This window comes from Strix uralensis, chromosome 14, assembly GCF_047716275.1.
Source record: "Strix uralensis isolate ZFMK-TIS-50842 chromosome 14, bStrUra1, whole genome shotgun sequence".
NCBI lineage: Eukaryota > Metazoa > Chordata > Aves > Strigiformes > Strigidae > Strix > Strix uralensis.
The window spans coordinates 10,145,423-10,168,033 of record NC_133985.1 but is presented as its reverse complement, the minus strand read 5'-3'; the positions used below and the strand labels follow the sequence as shown (position 1 = coordinate 10,168,033).

Sequence of the window (22,611 nt, the reverse complement as noted above, 5' to 3'; positions counted from 1 at the left end):
AGCCGGGGGTGCTGGTGGTGGGGGGGGTGTCGAGCGTGGAGCTCAACAGATCAAGATAGTTCAGAATAATTCACTTTCTGTCCTTTATCCCGAGGAGCCTTTTGCAAAGGCAGAAGTTGGCAGGACCGGGAGAAGGCAATTTTTGAAGCCACAGATGTTGCCTTTCCCTTTGTAAGGGGGCTGATCACAGGGCAAGTTAAGATGCAGCCTGGTCCCTGAAGATCTTTATCCACGCTTTCCTGCCACATCCTGCTCCTTCCTATCCAGTTAGATTAGCTCAGCCCCACTCAACGCTTATCTGCCCATCATTTGGCTATAAACGCATTAATTATATCTCATTGCTTACATACCGCTTTGTAATGATATTTTATTGATTTAAATTGTCCCTGAGAGTGTGCAGTGAAATGGGGTAGCTTTACTTAAAGGTACAACAACATTTCCATGTACAGTGCTTCATTTTCTCAGGCATTTAAAAAACTCCACTAACTGGGCAAAAATATAGGCTTCATATTTCGTTGCTCTTGTTTAATGTAATGAATATTAAAAATCGACTGGATTCCAGCACACAGTATATAGATATGTAAAGGGACCTGCAGCATCTCCTGGGCAATCAATTGAATTTGGAACACCGATTCTACAAATATCAGCTAACTTTGTATTTTATGGTTTATTAGAAAGCAAAAGAAACCTGAGCTGTGTTACTTTTTACTCAAAGGTAAACTGAGAGTAACTCGGAGAAATCTGGACAGAGGACAGGAGACATTTGGAGAGGAGGAGAAGGATGCTAATGCAAAAACATTTCCTAGCAGCAGTCAGACACTGGTAGAGATTTAGGAGATGGTGTGTAGGTTGTCAGCACATGGTTTGATTATGAATCGTCCCCTTTAGCCCAACAAAAATATTAGTGTGCATATGTAGCAGCAGATCACAGAGTCAGAATCTGATCATTTTACTCCTTCTCTGATGCTAATATTTCAGGGAAGAGGAGAATAGTAGTATCTGTAGAAGAAAGTTGCTTCCATCACATCACATCAAAGCAAAGCAGTGGCTGTGGGAGAAGCACCGCTCTCCTCAGTCACACTACCACACACTGACACCTTCCAAGGGGTTTGGGAGGATTCAGGCTGGTTCAAGTCAAACAAAAACCAGTTACACTTGGTTCTCTGGAAATGTTATGGAGATGCCTTTTTCAACACAGGAGGAAACTGAGTAAGAATTGCCACAGAATTGGGGGACAGGAGCTTTAACTCATAATTGTTTTTGTTAAAGTTCAAGAATAAGGCAAACAAGAATACACCCTTACTGCAACATAAATCCCACCCTAAGCCTCTGTGTCTAAAAGTAGAAGGTAAACAGGAAAACAGCCAAGGCCGTGCTCCCTTATTCTGAATGACATGAGCATTGTGAGGTCGTTGCCTGACATAAAATTATTCTGCAAAGTTTCCAAAATCAGACATTTTTTTTCCACAATACCTGTTTTAATGTAGAGGATGTTGATGATTATTTTCCTTCCAGTTTCAGAGCCCACCATGAAGAGAGTCCTGGTGCTTTGTGACTGCCTGTGGGCCTGGAGCCTCCTTCTGAATGCATTGACTGAAAGAAGGTGGGGAGATATTTTTTAATGCACCAACATATTTTAGGAACCTTTAATTCAATATAGCAGCATAAGACAAATACTGCATGGGCTGCACTACTACTAAGTGTATTGGGGGAAGTTAATCCCTGTTCAAATCCCAGCTAAATCTAGCTAAGGGAATTTGTTTGCATAACATCTTTTTTTCAATATTATGAAGAAAAAAAAAGCAAAAGCTTTCTGAAACAAATTGAAACTAAACTACCTCTTAAACACCTGTGCAATCCTTTCTACTCTGATGTAATGACTGCTCAGAAATACAGGTTTCTTTAGAGGAAAAAAAAAAAAGTGTAATTAAGTTTTTTTAAATCTCATTTAAGTGCTGTTCAGTAACTTTATTGTCCCTGGAAGCAGAGGCAAAACTTTCACTTCTTCATTGGTCAGGATTGCGTCCTAACTTAGTAGCTGTTTTTGCAAATCCAAAGTAGACATTCTTGGTGAAGGCAGGCTGCTTGGATGAAGAAGAATTTGTAAGCTCAAACCCCTTAACAGTTTATGGTTGAAAGACTGTGCTGCACTGAATGTTTATTGAATATATGTAGAAATCATAAGCTAAAAATAGGATTAGCATTAAGAACAATTTGTAATCATACACCACCTCATCTAACAACTAGTAGGTTAACTAAAGACTATAAAGCAGTTTGGAGTATCCTTGAAGTACTCTCTGCAATTCAGAATTCGGTAAAGGTGTTTAAGAAGACTCACAGATATATTTCTGTGTTTTAAAAATAATTATTAATGTCCTATCAATAATGCTACTTAATGACCAAATAGCAGTAGAAATTTTGTATTGTCAGTAGTGATCCCTAAAAGATGTTTTTGTGCCTTGATCTCCACAGTGTCCCCTTATGCATCCGCAGCTCTAGATAAACTTATCTGCTGGCTACCTTGAAGATTTTAAATAGAGTGGAGTGGGCAAAGGGCAAAGGTTCATCTGTACAAGCATTTCCTCTAAAAAAAAAGAAAAAGAATAGAAGTGGGTGATTCACATAACACTTGCTGTATTCAATAAACATGACATTTTAGAAGCAATACCTTTATTTTGATAATAAGAAAGGTGAGGTTTGAAGTATTCATGAAGTACTTCATCTAGCCTAGCTAGAGGATTTTATGAGTACACGTTTATTATATAGATATGTGTACATATATATGTATACCTATATTTATTATATCTATAATATATACATGTGCATTCTTAAAGTGGGAATTAAAATGCATTGGACTAGTGTTTAAAAATTATATGGTCTGTCACTATTATAATGACCTGTAGATGGAGTTAGTGCACAGTTTTTTATTATACCGTGGTTTAACATGAAAACACAATCGCATACAGTCACTTCTTCCTCAAAATGTACACACCTTACATGAAATATACCTGTTTCGAAAACCATTTTGTCATAGTAACTTTCCTTGCCTTTTCTTCTGAAGTGCTGTTAATCCTTTATGATAAAAAACAATTGCTGAATTAGATAAAGTGTCTGTGATACAGACACAGTCTTTCCATATCATTCTTCTTGTCATAAAAAAACAGCATTAGGACTATTTTAATATGTGTGCTTTGAATGAAAAATCACAATCCCTCTGGACGTACAATATATTTCTTATGTACACAAATGTTCAGATTCTTCCTGTTGTGACCTTACGTCAGTTAAAACCAGCCCTAACGGTGCTTTTTACCTCTGATAAAATGGTGGGAAGAACAGGTAAGGGTACTGACAAATGCGACACCCAGCATGGAAGCGGTGTATTGGATTGCAGCCTTTCTGACTGCACTGCCACTAGTCCATCTTTCTGACGCCTCTTCTGCAAACATACTCATTTATTTACTACTAAAATTTCTGAAGTGTTTTTATATCCTTTTGCCACCTTAATCCTGATGACCTTCTGCTATCCTTGAGAGATGTATGTACAGCAGCTTGTTTACTGACAATGAGTGTTAATATAAAATTTAATCCAGTGAAAAGTCCTGTGTTGCAATTCTACCTAAGGCGTATGAGGAATGATCCTTTGAAAGATAATGCTCACTGGAGACAGCAGGAGAACTTGTTCTTTGGTAACATACAGGAAGCATAAAAGAAAAGAATATTAATGTCTGTGACTTAAAATTCGACTGTAAGTATGAAAAATAAATATAAATTGACCTATTTTTTTATGAAGTTAAATTATATGATATGGCTAGAGGAAATTTATAGTATTTTTTAAAACTGTTAGAGATTTTGTCTTCTTCATTAGAAACGGTGATTGATATGCGTTAAAAAACCCTGAAAATTGTTCTCTACAAAGTCACATCCTATTGAAATAAAACAAAAGTTAGTAAAGCTTCTATGAGTGTCAATTCTGAGACTCATTTAAATTTGTAGTGTTATGTATTCAAACCTGTAATGCAAAATAACTTGCCAAGCATTTCCAGAGTGCCTATATTCAGGGTATCTTTTCTCCTTCTCTCTGATTTGATACAAGTGGAATATACGTGTGGGATACATGAAGGATGTTTGACTGATACAGTTTACAGAAAATAATTTTGCAGGTATTTTAATAGAACCAAATCATTTCATGTAACAGTATATTCCTCATAAAACGGTCTGCGCTGGTTAGAGCAGGAACAACTGGCAGAGCTCTGAGACACGCATATAACCAGCTGCCCAGTGGAAGAATCACTTCTGTGACTAGACCTGATCCTAACAAAAGTTTTTGGCACGGCACTGTTTATTCAGTTCAGTAGCAACGTATGTGACAAAACGATGTTTTGGAAACCACTGTTTTTGCTTTTAGTCATGATGACTACACATGTTTATAATGGAAGTCGTCCCAGCAATGAATGAAAAAATGATACTGGGTTTGGCTTTAAGACAACTGTAATCTATGATTAAGGGAATCATCTATGACAGGGTATTTGGTAAAGGTTTCAGATTTAAGAAAAAGGTTGATTCTGATGTTATCTACAGCAGGCGCTAAGCCCAAGGATTTCATTCTGATTTGTATTGGTGGAAGTAAGATTTTGGTAGCTGAGTTCAAAGAGCTTAATTTTATCCTTGTTCAAGTAAAATTGCAGGACCTTTGGCTGAGTTAGAGATGCACATTAAGGATCTACAAGCGAAGCTTTATAGACATGAGAGACTTCCATATCAACAGATGGTTTTGTTACACTTTTGTAAGGAAATGTTGGAGGTATTCCTCCGAACCTAATTGGTAAAGGAAAATGGGAAATTTAAAATAAAGCAAAATTATATATTGATCTATGAAAATGCACATTCACTTGATTTCGTTCTATGTTTGTAAAGAAGACATCTCTATTTTATGTTTTATCAGCATTTATTTTCAGTACTTGTGTCAGTGTTCTAAATTACTGTATCTTCCTTTTGTATGCAAACCCTTTGTAACTATTATGAATTAAACACATTATCTTTTGCTGACAAATGAACCTTTTACTGAGAAACACACATATTAGAACATTATAACAACTAATGAATAATGAGATAAACATTAAGGAACTAACGTTCTGTTTGCTCACTGTCTATAGAGAGGCTCTGATTTTCTATGATTTTACAAAAAATGTACAATTTAAAAAAAATATTTAAGTGAAAGCACCCTATAAAGCACTACAGTCTTGTTTTATGGAGGAGACTTTGTGACCATAAACCAGTATAAGCAAGATTAAACAGATTTTGGAATTACTGTTTTGTAAGGTTAGTGGTGGATTGCTGTTTTTCAGTGTTAACTGTTCTGTATTTCAGCTACGGACAAACCTCATCACAAGATGAACTTAAAGACAACACCACAGTATTTACCAGAATATTGGATCGTCTGCTGGATGGTTATGATAACCGCTTGAGACCAGGACTGGGAGGTGTGTTGTATTATAATTTTCAAGGTTACATGTTAGATAAAAATCAGTTAAAACAATGTTATTTTTTCATTATATACTTGTTTTAATTCTGTTTCTATACACACATAAAATAATGCTGATGTGTAATCCGTTTTTAAAAATCCATTTAAAAAAAAATGCCATGCCTTCTCTGCCTTTCACACACTCGGTTTTCTCACACTTATACACAAAAGAAGAAGAAAATGGTTCGCAATTCAAGAAGACCTCTGAATACGTATTAAAACTTTAAATATATGAAGACTAAAAGATAATAAAATATGACTTGTGACCTGACAAATGACAAGTTTTCGAATCAGGCCTAAACAGCACACCTATCTATGACGACCTTCATAACAGGATTTGGTTTTAAAAGTGAAAGCGTCAATCAACCTTAGTCATAAAAGTCTCAGAGAAGTTTATAAGATTGTTTTTCTACTTTGGTACATCAGGATTTGTTTCTATAACATCTTGTCTTCACAGCTTGGTAAAAATGTCTTTATTCTGCTCTTGGTGCTGAATCCGTAAAAAAGGTATAAAAACACATTGCAATTACATCTTTATAAAAACTTTGCTACAAAGCCTAGTCTTCATCAGCATCCCTACATTTACTCTTTGATTTTTTCTACTGTTACACAATCCCAAAACTGGATCTTAAAAGCTCGTCATTCACAAACGTGAAAGGTCTAAACATACAAGCACAAATCTGTTGTTTCCAGTGCATGGAAAGGTTGGTTTTACTTCCTTCAGATGTCTTTTCTTTTTCTTTTTTTTTTGGACTCCTCAGGTAAAATAAAACAAAGCAACCCACCCCACAAATATTAGTTCAACCTGTTTTCATATAGTAGCTCTCAGAGGAACTGCATTATAAGAAGAACAGGGTATTACCTTAAGAGATCTTATACCATCTCCTGCAGATGAAATGGAAGGTAATTAAGAGTAAGCTTATTCTGGGGTTTGAAGCTACCATCTTGCAACGGTTCTTGAATTGTGAGCCAACTTCTTCAATGGTTTGACTTCACTGACTTCAAGGAATGGCTAAAGAAAAAATTCCGTTTATAAAGTATTAACTAACGTGTTTAAAAATGGGTTGGTCTGTACATTTTTTGGGTGCAATTTCAAATAATACACAACAAAATAAGAATCACTTTTTATCTACCAGTTCTTTTTGCCTGCTTACTTGTAACCCTTGGACTAGCGTAGAAACAAATGCTCCTTAATCTTTGATTAATGCAACTGTACAGTTCAGTCAGCTACTATATCACAGTAAATAAACATAGCAGAGAAGGCAATAAATAAATGAAACTCTGTAAACTGTAGAGTCTGGTACATGTCTACAAGAAGAATCTGAGCATACGATGATTTCTTATATGAGTTTTGTAGCTATTATGCTTTGTTTAACATTTACTAGAAGAGCAAACAAAGGGAGATGCAGGGAAAGGATTTTCTCTCATTCTCTGGATTGCAATTTAGAGAACTAAGCACATCAGTATAGAGTCTTATGTATATATGTTTATATATATATGTGTCTGAAGCAATACTTCAAGGGTGTAGCGGGAGAACAGGTCTGCTACCTCATGAAAGGATCATCCAGCCAGTTAAAACTGACTCCTGACAGAAAGACTGTTTAATGTAACTGCTTCTATAGGAGGAAATGAGTCTCTTCACAAACTTCAAGAGCCATTTGCATCACTATCCATTAAAAGCAAAAATGAGTGAAGCACAGGAAATATGGGGTGAAGGGAAGGCAGGATTGGAGTAGTTTCTTTAACCAAGGGTTAGAGAAGTTTAAATAATCTTTGCATCCCTCCTTTTTTGAATTGCAATGCATGCTTCTGCCTGTAGCCAAGAACCTAGAAGATTACAATTTTCTTGTTGCTCCATACATTATAGTTTCACGGTGTCAGTTCAGCAGAGTAAATTTATTTTATCTGTTATATTTATCAGCTTTGAATACTAGAACTAAGAGTACCAGGACTTTTAAAAAATCCCATATCTGATGAAATTGTGGGCAGTAAACCAACGTTTAAAATCAGATATAGTAGTTTTACTATTTTGACTGTTGAATAACACTTTATTCAAAAGACAAAATAGATTTCAAAAACTGGGGACAAACATCTAGGCCAACGTTTTCAATTCTGGTACCAATTTATAATAACGGGTTTGCTCAGAAATTTTGAAATTCACCTCTGCAGAACCTTCTTCCTGAGATATCTAAATATGAGCTAAGAACCTCAAGATGACTCAGTTTTGACACATTTGATTTAGACACTTGGTATAATGGGGAAATGTATTCCAAAATGTTCCATATGTAAAAATATCCAGTGAGAAATCTAAATCAATATATGCAATATAGCACGGGTTTTGGAGTTGGAAGTTCAATAGCCTTCAATTATAGCATGATCTGTTGCTGGAAATTTTAAAGAAGAGCAGGAGTTTCATTATTCTTCCCAACATCAGCGATGGCTTCTTATTAAATATTTCAATCAGAACATAATTTTTATCAAAAGAGAAAGTTAAGAAAGCTACCAATATAACATCATTTTTAGATATACAGAATTAGGTCTAAAACTCATTCATTCTGTATCAGCTGTGATGTAGCTATTGGAGAATGTAAGAGACCAGACAGCCTCATACATACATGTTATGTTGATAAATTTTACACTGTTAGGCACAACGTAAGTCTGTGTACCGCTGATTACATTATAGCACTCTTCCAATTATCCAAAACTGTCTGTCCTTTCTATGCCTTCTGCGAAACAGTAGATGAAGTAAAACATTGCATGGTACAGTTACTTTCTTGTACGGAAAGGGACATATTGCAGAAAACTCTCTGCTTATCCCTGTACGACCTTTCCTTCTGTAGTGCAGTTTTTCAAATATATACACCTACAGGAAACAGAATTCTGTGCATGAACAGAATCAGAAAAGAGAACCAATTTCTCTCTTTCTCACCTATGGAAGAAAAGGTAGATGACGGAGTTTCTTCAGTCAGTTTATTTGTTTCTCCTTCCTTGTGTTTATATGTACGCATGAAGAATTCAGTGACAAAAAGGTACATGTACTGAAAAATTGTAATGAATTGTGAAAGAGGTTTGATCTTGCTCTACTCATTTATAGGAGGAATTTCCCCCTTTTTGAAATAAATGCCATGATCTGCCTCTATCCCAAGTTTGCAAACTTCCTATTAGTGTGGTGAACAGTTTCATTGCTTGGTAGAAATATCCTGGTGAGGCCCATGAGGCACCATGAAGCCAGGAACAAGCTCCTGGAGAGATACATTGTTGGAGCTGTACTCTATATTCATTGGAGAGCCAGGTTAAGAGGTGGAGCATTAAGATAATGAAACATTTAGAGGTGCTAAATTTTGAATCACTCTTTCAGAATGCATGGAGTCATTGCTAGATTAATATTAAGACCTCCCTTTCCTTTTTTTATATCTTCTTTTGAGGTATCACCTCAAAAGGAAAACTAAAAACCACATATACTCCATAAAGAGTATGGGAATGAAAATTATTATTCGTCACATAACCCATTAAGGCCATATCTGAAATTAAGTGAGCAGCTCTGAGCATTTTGCTGTTAAACAAAGAAGGAATTCTTTCTCATTAACAAGAATATAAAAATATGGAGTAGGTCACCCATGGGGAAAAATTATAGTGATTGAATATGCTCATTATTTAAAAAATAGCATTGTGGCTAAAATTAATCTGATTTTCCTTTAAAAGAAACACGCAGCACTCTGTTATGCATTGGCACATTTGCACCTCTTATGAATAATTATTGATATAAATTATGTTATTTAGATGTTTGCCTCCTTCATATGTGGGCCTAGTCACTTAGTCAGACATTGCTAGGAAATAGCATCTGTTGTACCCATCCATAAACATGGACAAATAACTACATTTACAGTTATTTATGCCTGGAAAATAGAACTTTCAAAATGAATGTAAAAACGTTCTGAATCACACTAGAGGACACCTATTAACTCTATGAGAGGATAATAATTTACAAAAAGCAAGGAGGAGGAATTGCAGAGAGTAACATTGAAGCTGAAAAAGAGGAAATCATGTTAGACATTAAGGGAAAAAATAAACAGTGAAGTCATTTAGGTAATAGCATAATTTCCTGTGGGAACTATCTAGATCCTAGAACTAGAGGTGATCAAAAATAGGCTAAATAATAAAGACGCTGTTCTCTTTTCAAATACACCATCATGAACAAAACAAAGGATCAGATAGTGCTGTGAAAAAGTCAAATTTAAGGAGGAAAATTCACCTCAATGTTTTGTGACCTCTCCTAGTAAACAACTATATCTAGAGCCTGAGTTTAAAAGTATTGAAAAGCAACAAAAAATGGTGGGAAAAGTAAGTTCATTAGATAAATGGATACACCATTGCCTTTTGATCTGGGTTGTCTTCATGTGGGGAATACAGATGAGCCCTGGGATGCCACCATGGCAGATTTGGAGTGCCACGGTGGAAAGAGACAGGGCTTGATCAGGGCAGGTTGGTTGTACTTGGTGCTGGGATTCATTAACGTGAAATAGGTGCAGCTACAGATTTTTTAAGACTATCGCCTTTGCAGTGAACAGATCCCCTCTCTAAAACTAAAGGATATCACACGATCTGTGACTTTTTAACTTAGAATCATTGTAAATGTGTTTTAGCCCTTTGAGAGGGATTTTGTAGTCAAAAGGTTGTTTAATACAGAACTAAGAACAAGAATGGGTTTGATCAGGCAGACCAGAATCTTCCTAAATGAAATTTGCTTTTATAGTTGGGTCAAATGCCCATTAGATCATCTCAAGTAGATTATCAACATTACTTCAGTATTGAACAGAATTATACTTGGTTTATGCTATCAGTAAAAGCTATCAGTTCATCTCTCCTGTGTACTGTTTATCAAAATTGCACGTGACTGTCCTCCTTAAGTGGAATGTCGGACCATCTCGGGCAATTCATTACTTCCACAGCGTGCTTATATTTAAAGTGACGGAAAATAAACCTGACAGTATTATGTTAATTAGGTTTTAAAATTCAGTTTTATGAGATCATTATCTAAAAATATATGATAAGCTTACGTCTTTGTGATTGAGGTCCCAATGGAAATTGTTGAACTCATATCTAAGCTAACTTAGAGTTTAGGGAAAATATGGTTTCGTATGTAGGTGTAATAAAAATTTAGTTAAACCTAAATGTTTCTACTCTAAATGAAAAGAGTCCTATACTGGACCCCTACACATAATTCTGTAAGTAAAGAAGGACTAGATGCTATACTTAACTCTGTAAAAACTGAAAGGGCTGATTTTGGTCTTTTTTCCACTCTGTAGGCACCACATTGATGTAAAGGCAACTGTAAAAAGCCATAGAAGTTCCTAGGGAAATTGATTTAATACAACAGTAGGGAGATAGGGAGGATATGAGCAGCTTTGAGCTGTTAATTGGCATGTGGAGAACTGCCATGACACTGCACAGCTCTGAGTAAACCCTTCATAGCAGCACAAACTACAGCTGGGTAATCACGGGACAGCTTACTGTTCTCCCTTTTGGTCTCTACTCTTACAAAAGCAGCAGCACAAAATTCTTACGGGTGTATTTGTTGTGGTTTTTCAATCAAAATACTTCATAGGATGCAGCCAGGATGATGAGTCTACATGACTTTTTTTAGTAATAATAGTGTACTCTATACAGACATCTAAACTCCTTTCATTCAAAACCGTAGGAAAAGTCTTCTCCATTTTAATAATTATAGCACACGCTTACAGAAGACATGCAGGAGGAACTAGTGCATTACCGAACAAGATGGATTTAATTTAAAGCACCAAAATGCAATTCAAATAAGCCTTGTGCCTAAATACTGGCAGGTCAGAAAGGGAAATAGTTAATATATAGTTTTCTATGATAAATAGGCTTATTTCCTGCTGTTTAAATAAATCTGTATTTCTTATTTTGTTCTCGATTTGTAATCCAATCACAATTCTAGCAATAATGAGCTCCCTGGGAGTTTAAATCAAAATATTTATTGTTACTAATTTTGAGAGTTTACGTTAGTCTAGCATCATTAGCAAATCGCAGTGGTTGTAAACAGTAAAATTACAGTAGTTGGCGTTGACTGGTGCTTTTATAGCTATATGTGGATCAATTGCCTGAGGCTGTGTTCCAGAGTGTCTAGGTGTGGTACAGTTGCTATTTTGCTGATCAGTAACTGCTTGGACCCTATGGTTGCCTTATAGTAAAACTAGAAAGTCATTAATAAATTCCTTGTGTTTTTTTACTGGAACTTTTGTCCTAGTTTCAGCTGGGGTTGAACCATGAGAGTGTTCTACAGATATCCCTACAGTACTTAGTCCTGGTTCATGAGATAGATGTTATAGTCAAGAGACATGGTTAACATGTCTTTGCGATGGATGGGTTTATCCTCAGCATTCCAGTCAGCTCCTGACTTGAGCTTGTTTTGTTCAATGACTTAGAATTTTCTCTAGTTCTTAGGGATATTGTCAAGGTTTTGAATACAGTGCAGTATTTGAGGTTCCTGAAAAATGCATTCTGAGCATTTGAAGCACAGTTTAAGCCTTCCCATGGTAATCAAGCTTCTAACTGAACATAGTTAACCTTGATTCTAAATATATATCCCTACTGTATGAGTAAACACATGTCCTGTGCAGGAGTGACTCACAAGTTCTGAAGCTGTTAACAAAGCACAGTTGAGTCATCTAATTAGTAAAACAGTAAACAAAAATTTCAAAACTTCCATATGGCTTTAGAGGGCCTAATCTTATTCTGTGCATTCATACACACTTTTTCATTGCTCTTGAAAATGAGGTACATATCAAAGAAAAAAGAAATCAGTTGATGGTGTGTACAGTGGTTTTATCTGGATTTGAAGAGATCTGGGATTAGATGCTCTGCAAAAGTGTAATCAGTATGAAGATAACACAATCTCTTGTGAGTTTGTAATCTGAATTTTGTATTATTATTTATGACTTATCACTTAAATTATCTTCAATGTTATATAGAAATGAAAGGCATCACTCATTTTCCCACTCCCTTGGAAATATTCCATCTTACTGACAAAGCCTTTAACTTCCATTCTGTGTCCTCAAAGTGATTTTCTTAAGCCTCGACCTCTCTACTATGACCATGTCTCCCAAAACTAGAATTCAGAATACCACTACATGATATGTCGCTGATTCAAAGAGCATATTCTGTTTGTGCAAGGTAAATCAGTTAGCTGTATTATTAAATAGAGGCTCACTCAGAGCTGGTACTTGAGTTTACACCATTAAGGGATGAATGTATTGTGCTTGAAGAGCTTCTAGCATCCTCTGGCTCCTAATGACACAAGTGGAAGTGCCTCAGTGGAAAGGAGATGGAGAGATGGGGAGCCAGGATGAAAGATCTTTAAAAGAGTAATTTGAATTTCACTTTTTGAGATGTAAAAAATAGGTTTCATGACGATACTAGTTTTTCAGTCTTAAGAAAAGGTGATTCAGTAGCTGGAACTTAAAGAATACATTGAGCACCATTTTACTGGACCTTGTGAAATCTCCATCTTCTTTTTCTGCCAGCTGTTTCATACAAGACCATAGCCTATTGAACTTTTGTGAAAGTGATGGGTTGAAGAAGAGAATACTTTTCTTCCAAGCCAAGTAATTTCTGGACAACCGTATTCTTTTTCCAGTAATAGAAGGTTACATTTTCACTGTGAACTTCTTTAAGTCCAGAGCCTATTAGATGTCAAAAGAATACTTAAATTTAAGGTGGTTGAAAAGCCCGTAAACAATAAGGTCACACATTAATTTCACTGAAGAGCCAAGGAGGAAATATCACCTATCCAGTGCTTTTGTCAATAGTCACTGTAGTTTGTACACATCTCAGTAACAGACAATTCAGCCACATCATAGCATTTTACTTTCTGCGATTATGAATACTACTGAAAATTTCATCCTTTAACTTTTTTAATGAGTCCTGGAGATTAGTTTTGCTACCGCCTAATTTTTGCATTAACATGCTAACAGAATACAAGTGTCATTCAGTGCATTACTAGAATGACAGTAGAATCAGATCTAATATTACATCTTGATTATCGCTGCCTCACAAAAGGAGATATTGTATATATATAAAACATTTATATTAAACTGCTTACGTTTATATATATTTAGAAGTTGTATACTTTTTTGAATGAAAGACCTGTATGTACGTTGTAGAACACTGATGCTCATTAGAACTTTTGCATCAGTTACAGAAGTGTGTATTTTTACTGGCTGCTTAACCTTGATTTCTTATTTCACTTCTCTTCTGTCAGAACTTTCTTGTCAGATGGAACAAATCATATATAAACAGTCCAAAGCCTTTTGAAATTAGAGGGTTGTATTAAATTAGGGTTTTAATTATTTTACAATATTTAAATAACATTATAGATAGCTACATATATATGTTTCTCAGTCTTAGGAAAATTTTTGCCTACTGCATGACTTTTGCTTACTACGCATGTACTTTTCTGTTAGCCACTTTCTCTAGGATTACTTTTAATATTCCAAATTTCTCAATTTATTTCTTTTTTGAAATTTATTTGGGAAATGTATCACTCCTTCCACATCTAAAATCTCTACCCAAAACCCCATGCTGGCTTGTATAGCACTACAGTAAATGTATTCAGACTTACATCACAGTAAATTCTGAAAGCTTATGGGGTTAGCTCCACTCAACACTGGATTTATGCCTCCAGGTGGTGTTACTCCCTGCAGCTATATTTAAATCAACAGAGTTATTTTGATATATGCCATCCTGGGTGAATATTTTGTGATGTGTGGCCTAGAAAATACCACTATGTTCAGAAGTGACTGATAACTCTGTGTGTGTGTGTATGTGTAGAGGGGAGGAGAGGAAGGGGGGAGGTTAAGTTTACGTGTTTCTCAAAGTGACTTTTAACAGTAGATCTGCAGAAGCCAGAGGTTTGTCTCTTTCTGGAGATCAGCACCATTTTAGGTGTCTCAAACTCAGCATTTGTGACTACTAAAATCATTAGATTCTTCTGAAGTGGCCAAGAACATTATGCCATGGAGCAAATTTACATCCTTGGAGTTACAGAGAAGTCTAGCTGTATAGTATAGCATATACATATAACTTGTGTTATGTACGTGTTACAGATTTCTGAGTTATTATTTATACTAATCTATCATTGAGGCCTATAAAACAAATTTGGTAGTTTAAAGGAAATCTAATGTTAATGCCCGTAACAATTTAAAAAGGAAGCTAAAACATTTACAAACTATAACGTTTATACATAAGTCAAAAATTGTCATAGAAAAGTTTAGCTGATACTTATTTGGAAAAGTTTCAGCTGCTTTTTGTTTATTGCAGTTAAAGGTAATGCAGCCATTTTTAAGTCATGCCAATAAAATATTGTTATGTTTTTATACACTGTAATGTATTCTCTTTTTCTTCCATGTTCCTGTGTCTCAACAAAAGATACATAATTCATAAGCCCAGGGTTAATTATTAGAGACCTCCATTCAGCTTGCCCAGAAACACTGAGTACCCAGTCAGACTTTTGAGTACTGTGTAAAATATTCAGCACTGTTTATATTGTCAGACAAGAAGATTTATTAGTCAAAGAGTGAAAAGATTTACACGCCAGCGGAACTATGACTGCTGTACTGTGGCATCACAAGCCGTGTCTCAAAAAGTTCTGTGGAAACACCAATAAAAAAATTGTTGCTGACAATATTCACTGTGAAATTATATCTAGAAGCAGTAAATTATCAGGATCATATTGTAGACCATTTTTAGAACGGCTAATCAAAACCAATAATTTTTCTATTTATTGTGAGAATTGGTAGTGGTTAGATCTAATGAAGACTGTTGATAGACACTCACTGTCCTAATTTCCTGCTTCATCAGAGCGTGTAACTGAAGTGAAGACTGACATCTTCGTCACCAGTTTTGGGCCTGTTTCAGACCATGATATGGTAAGTGATGTCATATATTTCTACAGCACCCATTTTCTCTCGTCTTTTTAATTTGGAGGATGAAAGAACTATGCAATAACCTATTTACTCCTTTTAAGGTTGGGCTTTTTTTAAACCCTTGATTCCAAAATGCTGTCAGCTATTATGTGCAACCATTCCTGCTAGCTGTGACTGCATTTAAGTGCCCTGAAATTAGCAGCCTCAGTGACTTTAATAACGTGTTTTAACAGACCTTATATTTGCTACATAATATATTATGAAATACATTAGAGTTTGGATCTGTATTCTTCTGAGAATGATTGTTCAGGTCCTTGCTGACACATCACTGATCCAATTTGCCAAAAAAGATCATCATCTTAAAATGCAATTAACACTTATGCCTACAGTGTGATATCCATACAGTCTAACCTGTATTTTTCTATTAAAAGCTACTGATCAGTGGGAAGTGACTTTCCTAGATCTTGGCTTCTGAAAGAGAAGAGAAGATTAATGAGAGAATTAGTGTCACTTCTTTATGGAATGAATATTAAAATCAAATTGCAGGATAACTGCAGGGGATGGAGAAGTTCAGAAAACTGAACGAAGATGTTGTGAGCCCTGGTCTTAAGAGATATTAAAAATTGTGTAAAAATACGGATAAGGAACTTTAATTTTACATATAAATGAGGTCTTCACAGGTAGGTTGCTACTGACAGGGAACACCTGGTCTGCAGCTACTAGTATCTTCTGGATCCTGTTTTAGGATGAGTGCTGGAAACATCCTCATTAATTTAAATGAAGAAAATAAAACAGTTCAGCCTTGCAGCTGGCTACATTTAGCTAAATACATTCACCAAAAGAAAGAAGGAAAAAAAAAAGAAAAAATTATGACAGAAAGGGAAACATTTCTTACCACAAAACTGTCAGTTGTTTAATTTGAACTAAAACTGTAGACAAGCCTTAAACATCAGGTTATTACAAGTTTCTGACTACTCAAAACAATGTTAAAGGATGCAATAACAGAGAAAGTAACTTTTATAAGATAGTTTATTTTCCTAAATGAACTTTATGCACAGACACCATATTCCTGATTGCTTGGAAAATAGCATTTATAAAACTACAGTCAAATTTATAATTGCAGCTGATGCCATGGTATTTAAATGAGAAAGAATAGCTTGGGCAGCACAGACTTTTTGACCAGTCACTCTGCTGAGAAGACCTACAATAGAAGGATAATCCATGGAAATAGCTAGACTGGTGACTTGTCTCCTCAGCACGTATATACAATACTGTCTTAAGTACTATATACACCATGAAGAAGAATTAAAAAAAATTCATTCAATGACTTCTGCTTTTTTGTTCTATGATAATCTTGTGAAATTACAGTATCTACTTACTACTCTAAATTAGACATTAAAAGAGAGGAAATTCCCTGGATTAAAGATTGGTAGAAACCACTGACATGCACTATTTGTATTCTGGTAGTTGGTTCAGCAAAACACTTCTTGCTTTCTCATTTCTGTCTCGAAATAGGTAACCAATCACCACTGGACAAACAGAAAACTTCAAACCTGTCTTCTTGGGACAGCTCTTTTGTTAATTTCCTGAAAATTAACATAATTTAAAGTATTGGGCTGAACATAGATGCTTGTGGGAAATGACCAAAAGAAGAGTGATAGATATATGTGGGTGAACGTATGCTTTGCCTTAATATTTATTGGAGTTGTTTTCTATAATTCAGCTGGCTAAACTATTGTTTTCTCTGTTGATTCAGGTTCACTAGAAAACTCCAGTAATGAATGCCAGTCTAATAAACAAATGGATATGGATGCTTTCCTACATGTAGACATAAATTTAGAGTAACTGATAGGCCTGCTGAATTACTTGAGATTATATAAAGTTTGGACTTCAGCATCTACTTATACTTTGTCGTTTCAGGTGATTTAATTATTAAGTAGAAGGTAAAACTAATTTGACATTCCTAGGACAAACTGATACTTGTACAGGATTTGGATTTTAAGGAAGAATAAAATACTGAAGCCAAAAATAATCTACTTTCAGAAATAGGAATAGGTATATTTGAAAAAAAAAATTATTGAATTCAGCTATAACTCAGTAGAGCTGAATTACTACACCATAAGCAATCACTACCTACAAAAAGAGATCTCAGAAATAATTAAAAAAACATACATACCACATTGGCTCCTGATTTTTACTTAGTTAAACGGGAGAAAGAATTAATCAGTCTCTTAATAAATTGTGTGATGAAGAAACACACAGGCAGGTGTTCATGTGTTTTGAAAACTAAGAAATTACAGAAAAGTATTTAGTGTAAAACTCCTACTCACCTCCCCTAACAAGTAATGTGTGTGCAGCCTACTCATGCTAACTCTTTTGCTTAAGGAAGTAAGTGTGAAATCAAAGCCAGAGAAAGAAACAGAAAATAAAGAGCTTACCAGAATGTAAAGTTTACATTAATTTCAATGTACACTTAGTGCGAAGTCCTCTGTGCATACTACAGGTTGGCTGTAGACACCATCATTTGAGGGCTACCCCAGATTTGCTCCAGTGAGCAGATTTACAGTAAGTGTAGACTGGATTGTGGGATTTGGTCACCGGGAGGCCTCACAAGCAGCTGTGTTGGCACACTGAGGGAACGACGCACTGCTGTCTGAGCCCAGGACTGATGGCTGGGAACTGGCAGTGAGCTATTCCAGCTGACGCCATATGTTATGAAACTACAGCTACAGTGAGACATCAGCATACCTAGACCATCTGTTTGCAGGAATCCAGTGAGGCAGTTATATAGATAGTAGGCTGATATATCAGGGAGTACATGGTGTTCCTACCCACTCTCAATATACTCTTTTAAGAGCACAGACATAACCTGTTATTCTATAAAGAGAATGTCTTGGCTTGTTCTTAAACTTGTGAATAAAGTTAAACAGGAGAAAAGCACTTTTTTAAAAAAAATCTTTTTTTGGGAAGAACTGTGGAGGTTTTCAGGCATGCTCTCAGATGATGGATTGAACTAATCAACAGATAACTGGCTATTTTCACATGACTCATTTTGTGAAATTTCTGATGTATATTAATATATGAAGCATTTTAAAATTAACTTTTTTCATAAAGACAGAAATTTTTGTTTTCTAGTAAACCTTCATTCCCACTGTTTCTGTACTGTAAGCTCTTCGGGAACAAATTTCTGTCTTACTACCTTCCTGTACAGCACTTTGTCTGATATAGACCACAGTGTGGTCTACTCTGTGAATAAACAGTCTCCAGGAAGAGATATCAGATGAGTAAGTTAGAGAACATTTAAGTCAAAGTGTTATAAATATTCAGTACCATACAACTTATTGCCAGAGTGCAGATAGGTATCTTCTTTCTTTATCTGCACACTAAGGAATGGAGAGTCTCCACTGTGGAGAATTTATTCTGAATTTCATCTTGCTCATACATTTGCACATAGACCACTGCTTTAGCACATGGTTTAGAGGAAATCCTTCTGTTCCCTTTTTCGGTGTGGCACCATCCTGTAGAAGAAAGCCCTAATCAGAGTATCTGATGACTTGATCTTAAAGATCAGCTGACTGTCAGGGTTCATTTGGGGAGAATTATTGTACATGTTAAAATCAGTAGTGAAAGCTAAAGAGTTGAGAAATCTCAGCTGAAATGAATTCATCCTATGTGGTGCAGTGGCTTGGGATAAAGAAAGATTCAGTCTGTGCCAGGCATGACCTGTCAGCTACTTTTTAATTGAGTTTTATCTTGTACTGTCAAGTCCCTTATCAAATCTCTCAGACTCCTTGTTCTTTTCCAGCATAAGAACCTTGTGTTCATATAAAGTGAAGAACCAGACTCCCTTCTCTCAACCTGTACCACCTCCCACTCACCTCCTTCTATGCAGTTGAATGAGATAAAAAGGGAATGGCTTACATGCACACTGAAATGATGTCACCTTCTGGGCATGTCTTTTACCTTTCCCATATGTGCAGGACGAAATTTTCTTTGGAGCTAGTAAAATATGAAGGAAATCCAATATTTTAATGCCATCTACTGCCTTTTAAAACCTCCTTCTCTCCTACTCTGCTGCACACATGGGGCAAGATTCTGCGCACAGTTCAACCTAAGGCCCTGACCCAGCAACATTCTGAAGCAAGTAGTTGGCTATAAGGCACAACTGCTGTCACTGGAGCTGAAGAAATCCAGGCTGCAACAGCTCACTGAGCGCATGATTTAAAAAATGGAAATACAATTAAGTATGCACCAAAATGATTCACAGGTGTGGGATGTAAATAAAAAACCCAACAACCCAAAAAAACCAAAACCCAAACAAACCAAAATTAAGAACACCCCATGGAACTACAACATTTCCATGTCCACAAGAAATTTATTTAGGCATTTCATGCCCTAAAACCAGGAAAAACACACCACCAGTAAGAATTACCATTCTTACTTGGTGATAGTTGTAAAAGGAATAAACAGTTCACAACTGCTTACCTTGTATGGAGTGTTGCCATTTGTTAAAAGAAAAATCACAAGTCTAAGGGACTCTGCTGCAGAGATATTTTACATACTTGTTCCAGAATGTTTCTCTTTACTAACATATTCCTTGGGGCAGCTCTTTTCCTTATAGCTGTGTGTGCCTTCACGCATCGGGATTTCCTTTATTTCAGGATTTGCCATCTCCATTGGCAGGAGATCTCAGCAAAGGTTCAGTTTCTCAGCCAATTTAGGGTAATTTTGAATGTGTTTGCATAGCTACTTTTGACATTTATCACAATATCATAGTCATGAATGATGAAAGGGGCAGGATAATCCCATACTGAACTTCCATGTCAGAGTGGAATTTTTCCCTGGGAAAATACTATACTATACTGCATCCACAGGAGTTTTTTACATTTTAACCCCACGTACATCTATATTTTATGTAAAATACTCCAACATATTTTTACTGATTTCACCCTCTCCCTCTTAACTTTGTTTCTGTTGCTTTGTAACAAATAATCCTTTCATTTCATAGTGAATGTTGGTTATTTTGATTCTCCCTATGTACACTGAGTCAGCCACCGCATCTCTTCCCTGTTGGCCCAATCCTTGCATAACCAAACTGTAATCCTTGATTCAAAGCTGTCCTCGAGTTGTGCGCTCTGTAGTCCAGTGATTTGGCCCAATGAGCCATTCCATGTCTCATAAATCAGACCACATAATTTTAGTGAACTGTGAACTTTTTGCAGGTTAACTACATGTTTATGCTAATGCTAAACTTAGAACAAAAGGCTTTAGTAAGACCCTGTCTCATCAGGCTTGTTTAATTGTAAGAGACATATTCTTCCTGTGCCACACATACTGGCTACATATCTACAGCTTCAAATTACAATTTTATGGAAGGTGAAAGAAAAGTGTGAAAAGGGTGAATTATTTTGTTCCCACTATATTATTCTTGTCTAACTTTTGATATACATTTATTTTGTTGAACACAGTAATGATAACGTAACTGTTTAATAACCAGCTTTGGGTACATTGGGAGTAATATAGAGAATAAACATTCTGATAATTGCTAATTTCATTAATAGTCATCTTGCTTTTAGGGAATGGTAAGAATAACTTTACAAGTTCTCATATTGCAACATATGGCATCATAAGTGTTTCCCTTTTTTCTGAATTCATGTAGGAATACACTATAGATGTATTTTTTCGCCAAAGCTGGAAAGATGAGAGATTAAAATTCAAAGGACCTATGACTGTTCTCCGGTTAAATAATTTAATGGCCAGCAAAATTTGGACACCTGATACCTTTTTTCACAATGGAAAGAAGTCAGTGGCTCATAATATGACGATGCCAAACAAACTATTACGAATTACAGAGGATGGGACATTGCTATACACAATGAGGTGAGCCCTAAAATATTATATCCTTCATTTAGTTTGACAGTTTAACTTGTTAAAGCATCGTATTTTCCAAACAGGTAACAGGTTCCTTTGTGAGCATAATTTGATTCCTGCTTAGTAATTATTTTCACCATAGGCCATGGAATGATGGACAAACTGAGGCATTTGCAGTGTTTATTTTTTTCCCCTCCTGCTGTGCTACTTTTGCACTCCCTGGATGTGTCTTAATGCTTGATTTTAAAAAGGTGCCTACAGTATTAGGAAACGATCAGTTTACAGAGGACCTTAATTTGGAGTTGTTTTCAAGGATTCCATCAGCAAAGTATAATAAAACCTGAAAGTTTAATATAATCTAGACTACTAAATCATATAAAAGGGTCTTTAATCTTTGAAACCTATAGAAAGCGGATTCTAAGAACTAACAGATGCATACAGAATTCATTGCCCTTTCTTCATCTTTCTTCTGCCTGGGAATATAGAGCATAACAGTCTAAAACCAGACATTTCTTATTCCATTCATAACAAGAAAAACAATTCGCCAGAGCATTTGGAAAGTTAGGAGAAAAAACTATTTTTGTGCTGGCATCACTCTTACTGGAAATATATTATTCTCTTCATGGATAACTGAACTTTAGCTATCCAGTTGTCAGTAGAGGAGTTAAATAAATCCTTTTGAAATAACGATGGTACACAGTCATGGAAACATTCTGGATTAAAAGACTGCAAATTAAACAATGAAAAAAAATGGTATGTTGTCTCTCTAGAGCTACACATCCCCTGTTTATGTCTCCCACGGAATCAAACAAGGTATAAAGTGATTCTGTTGACTTAGTGTCTGGATGGATAGCTTCATACATAGGTGAACGCTGAGTTTTCTTTTAACAATTTTAAAGATGTTTTTAAGAGCAGTACAAGTACTTGGAGAAAACAAAGTCTCCAGGCTTTTGGGAGCCTGTCAAATATGTTCAATTTATTCTGCAGCATCTTTCAAGACTGCCTAGGCTAGGGTAGAATCTGCTTGGCTGGTAGTTATACAAGTCCAGGTCAATTTTTCTTGTCTTCCTAAATGCTTGGCTGTTAGGGATTTAATCCACAAGAACACTATCTTGGCAGCACATTGTTCACATATGTCTCTTTTTTTGACCATAACCATTTCTATTTGCTCACCTTTGCAAGTGCCTTAATGCAATCTTCTGCCTAGTATTCAAGTATTGTTGTTCAATCCTTGCTGATGTGTGGTATGTGACTGTTTCTAGTTTATTTAATCTC

General features: G+C 35.8%; 1 protein-coding gene across 3 annotated transcripts in view; it reads left to right on the top strand.

Moving 5' to 3' along the window:
* GABRA1 (gamma-aminobutyric acid type A receptor subunit alpha1) overlaps positions 1–22,611 on the top strand; it is a 48,355-nt gene that overhangs the window by 5,794 nt on the left and 19,950 nt on the right. For all 3 annotated transcript variants that reach the window (XM_074884116.1, XM_074884114.1, XM_074884115.1), the window contains exons 2-5: positions 1,516–1,603; positions 5,368–5,480; positions 15,401–15,468; positions 21,125–21,345. In XM_074884116.1, coding sequence (XP_074740217.1) covers positions 1,530–1,603; positions 5,368–5,480; positions 15,401–15,468; positions 21,125–21,345 — 476 coding nt within the window. In that variant the 5' untranslated portion in view covers positions 1,516–1,529. The remainder of the gene's footprint in view (positions 1–1,515; positions 1,604–5,367; positions 5,481–15,400; positions 15,469–21,124; positions 21,346–22,611) is intronic.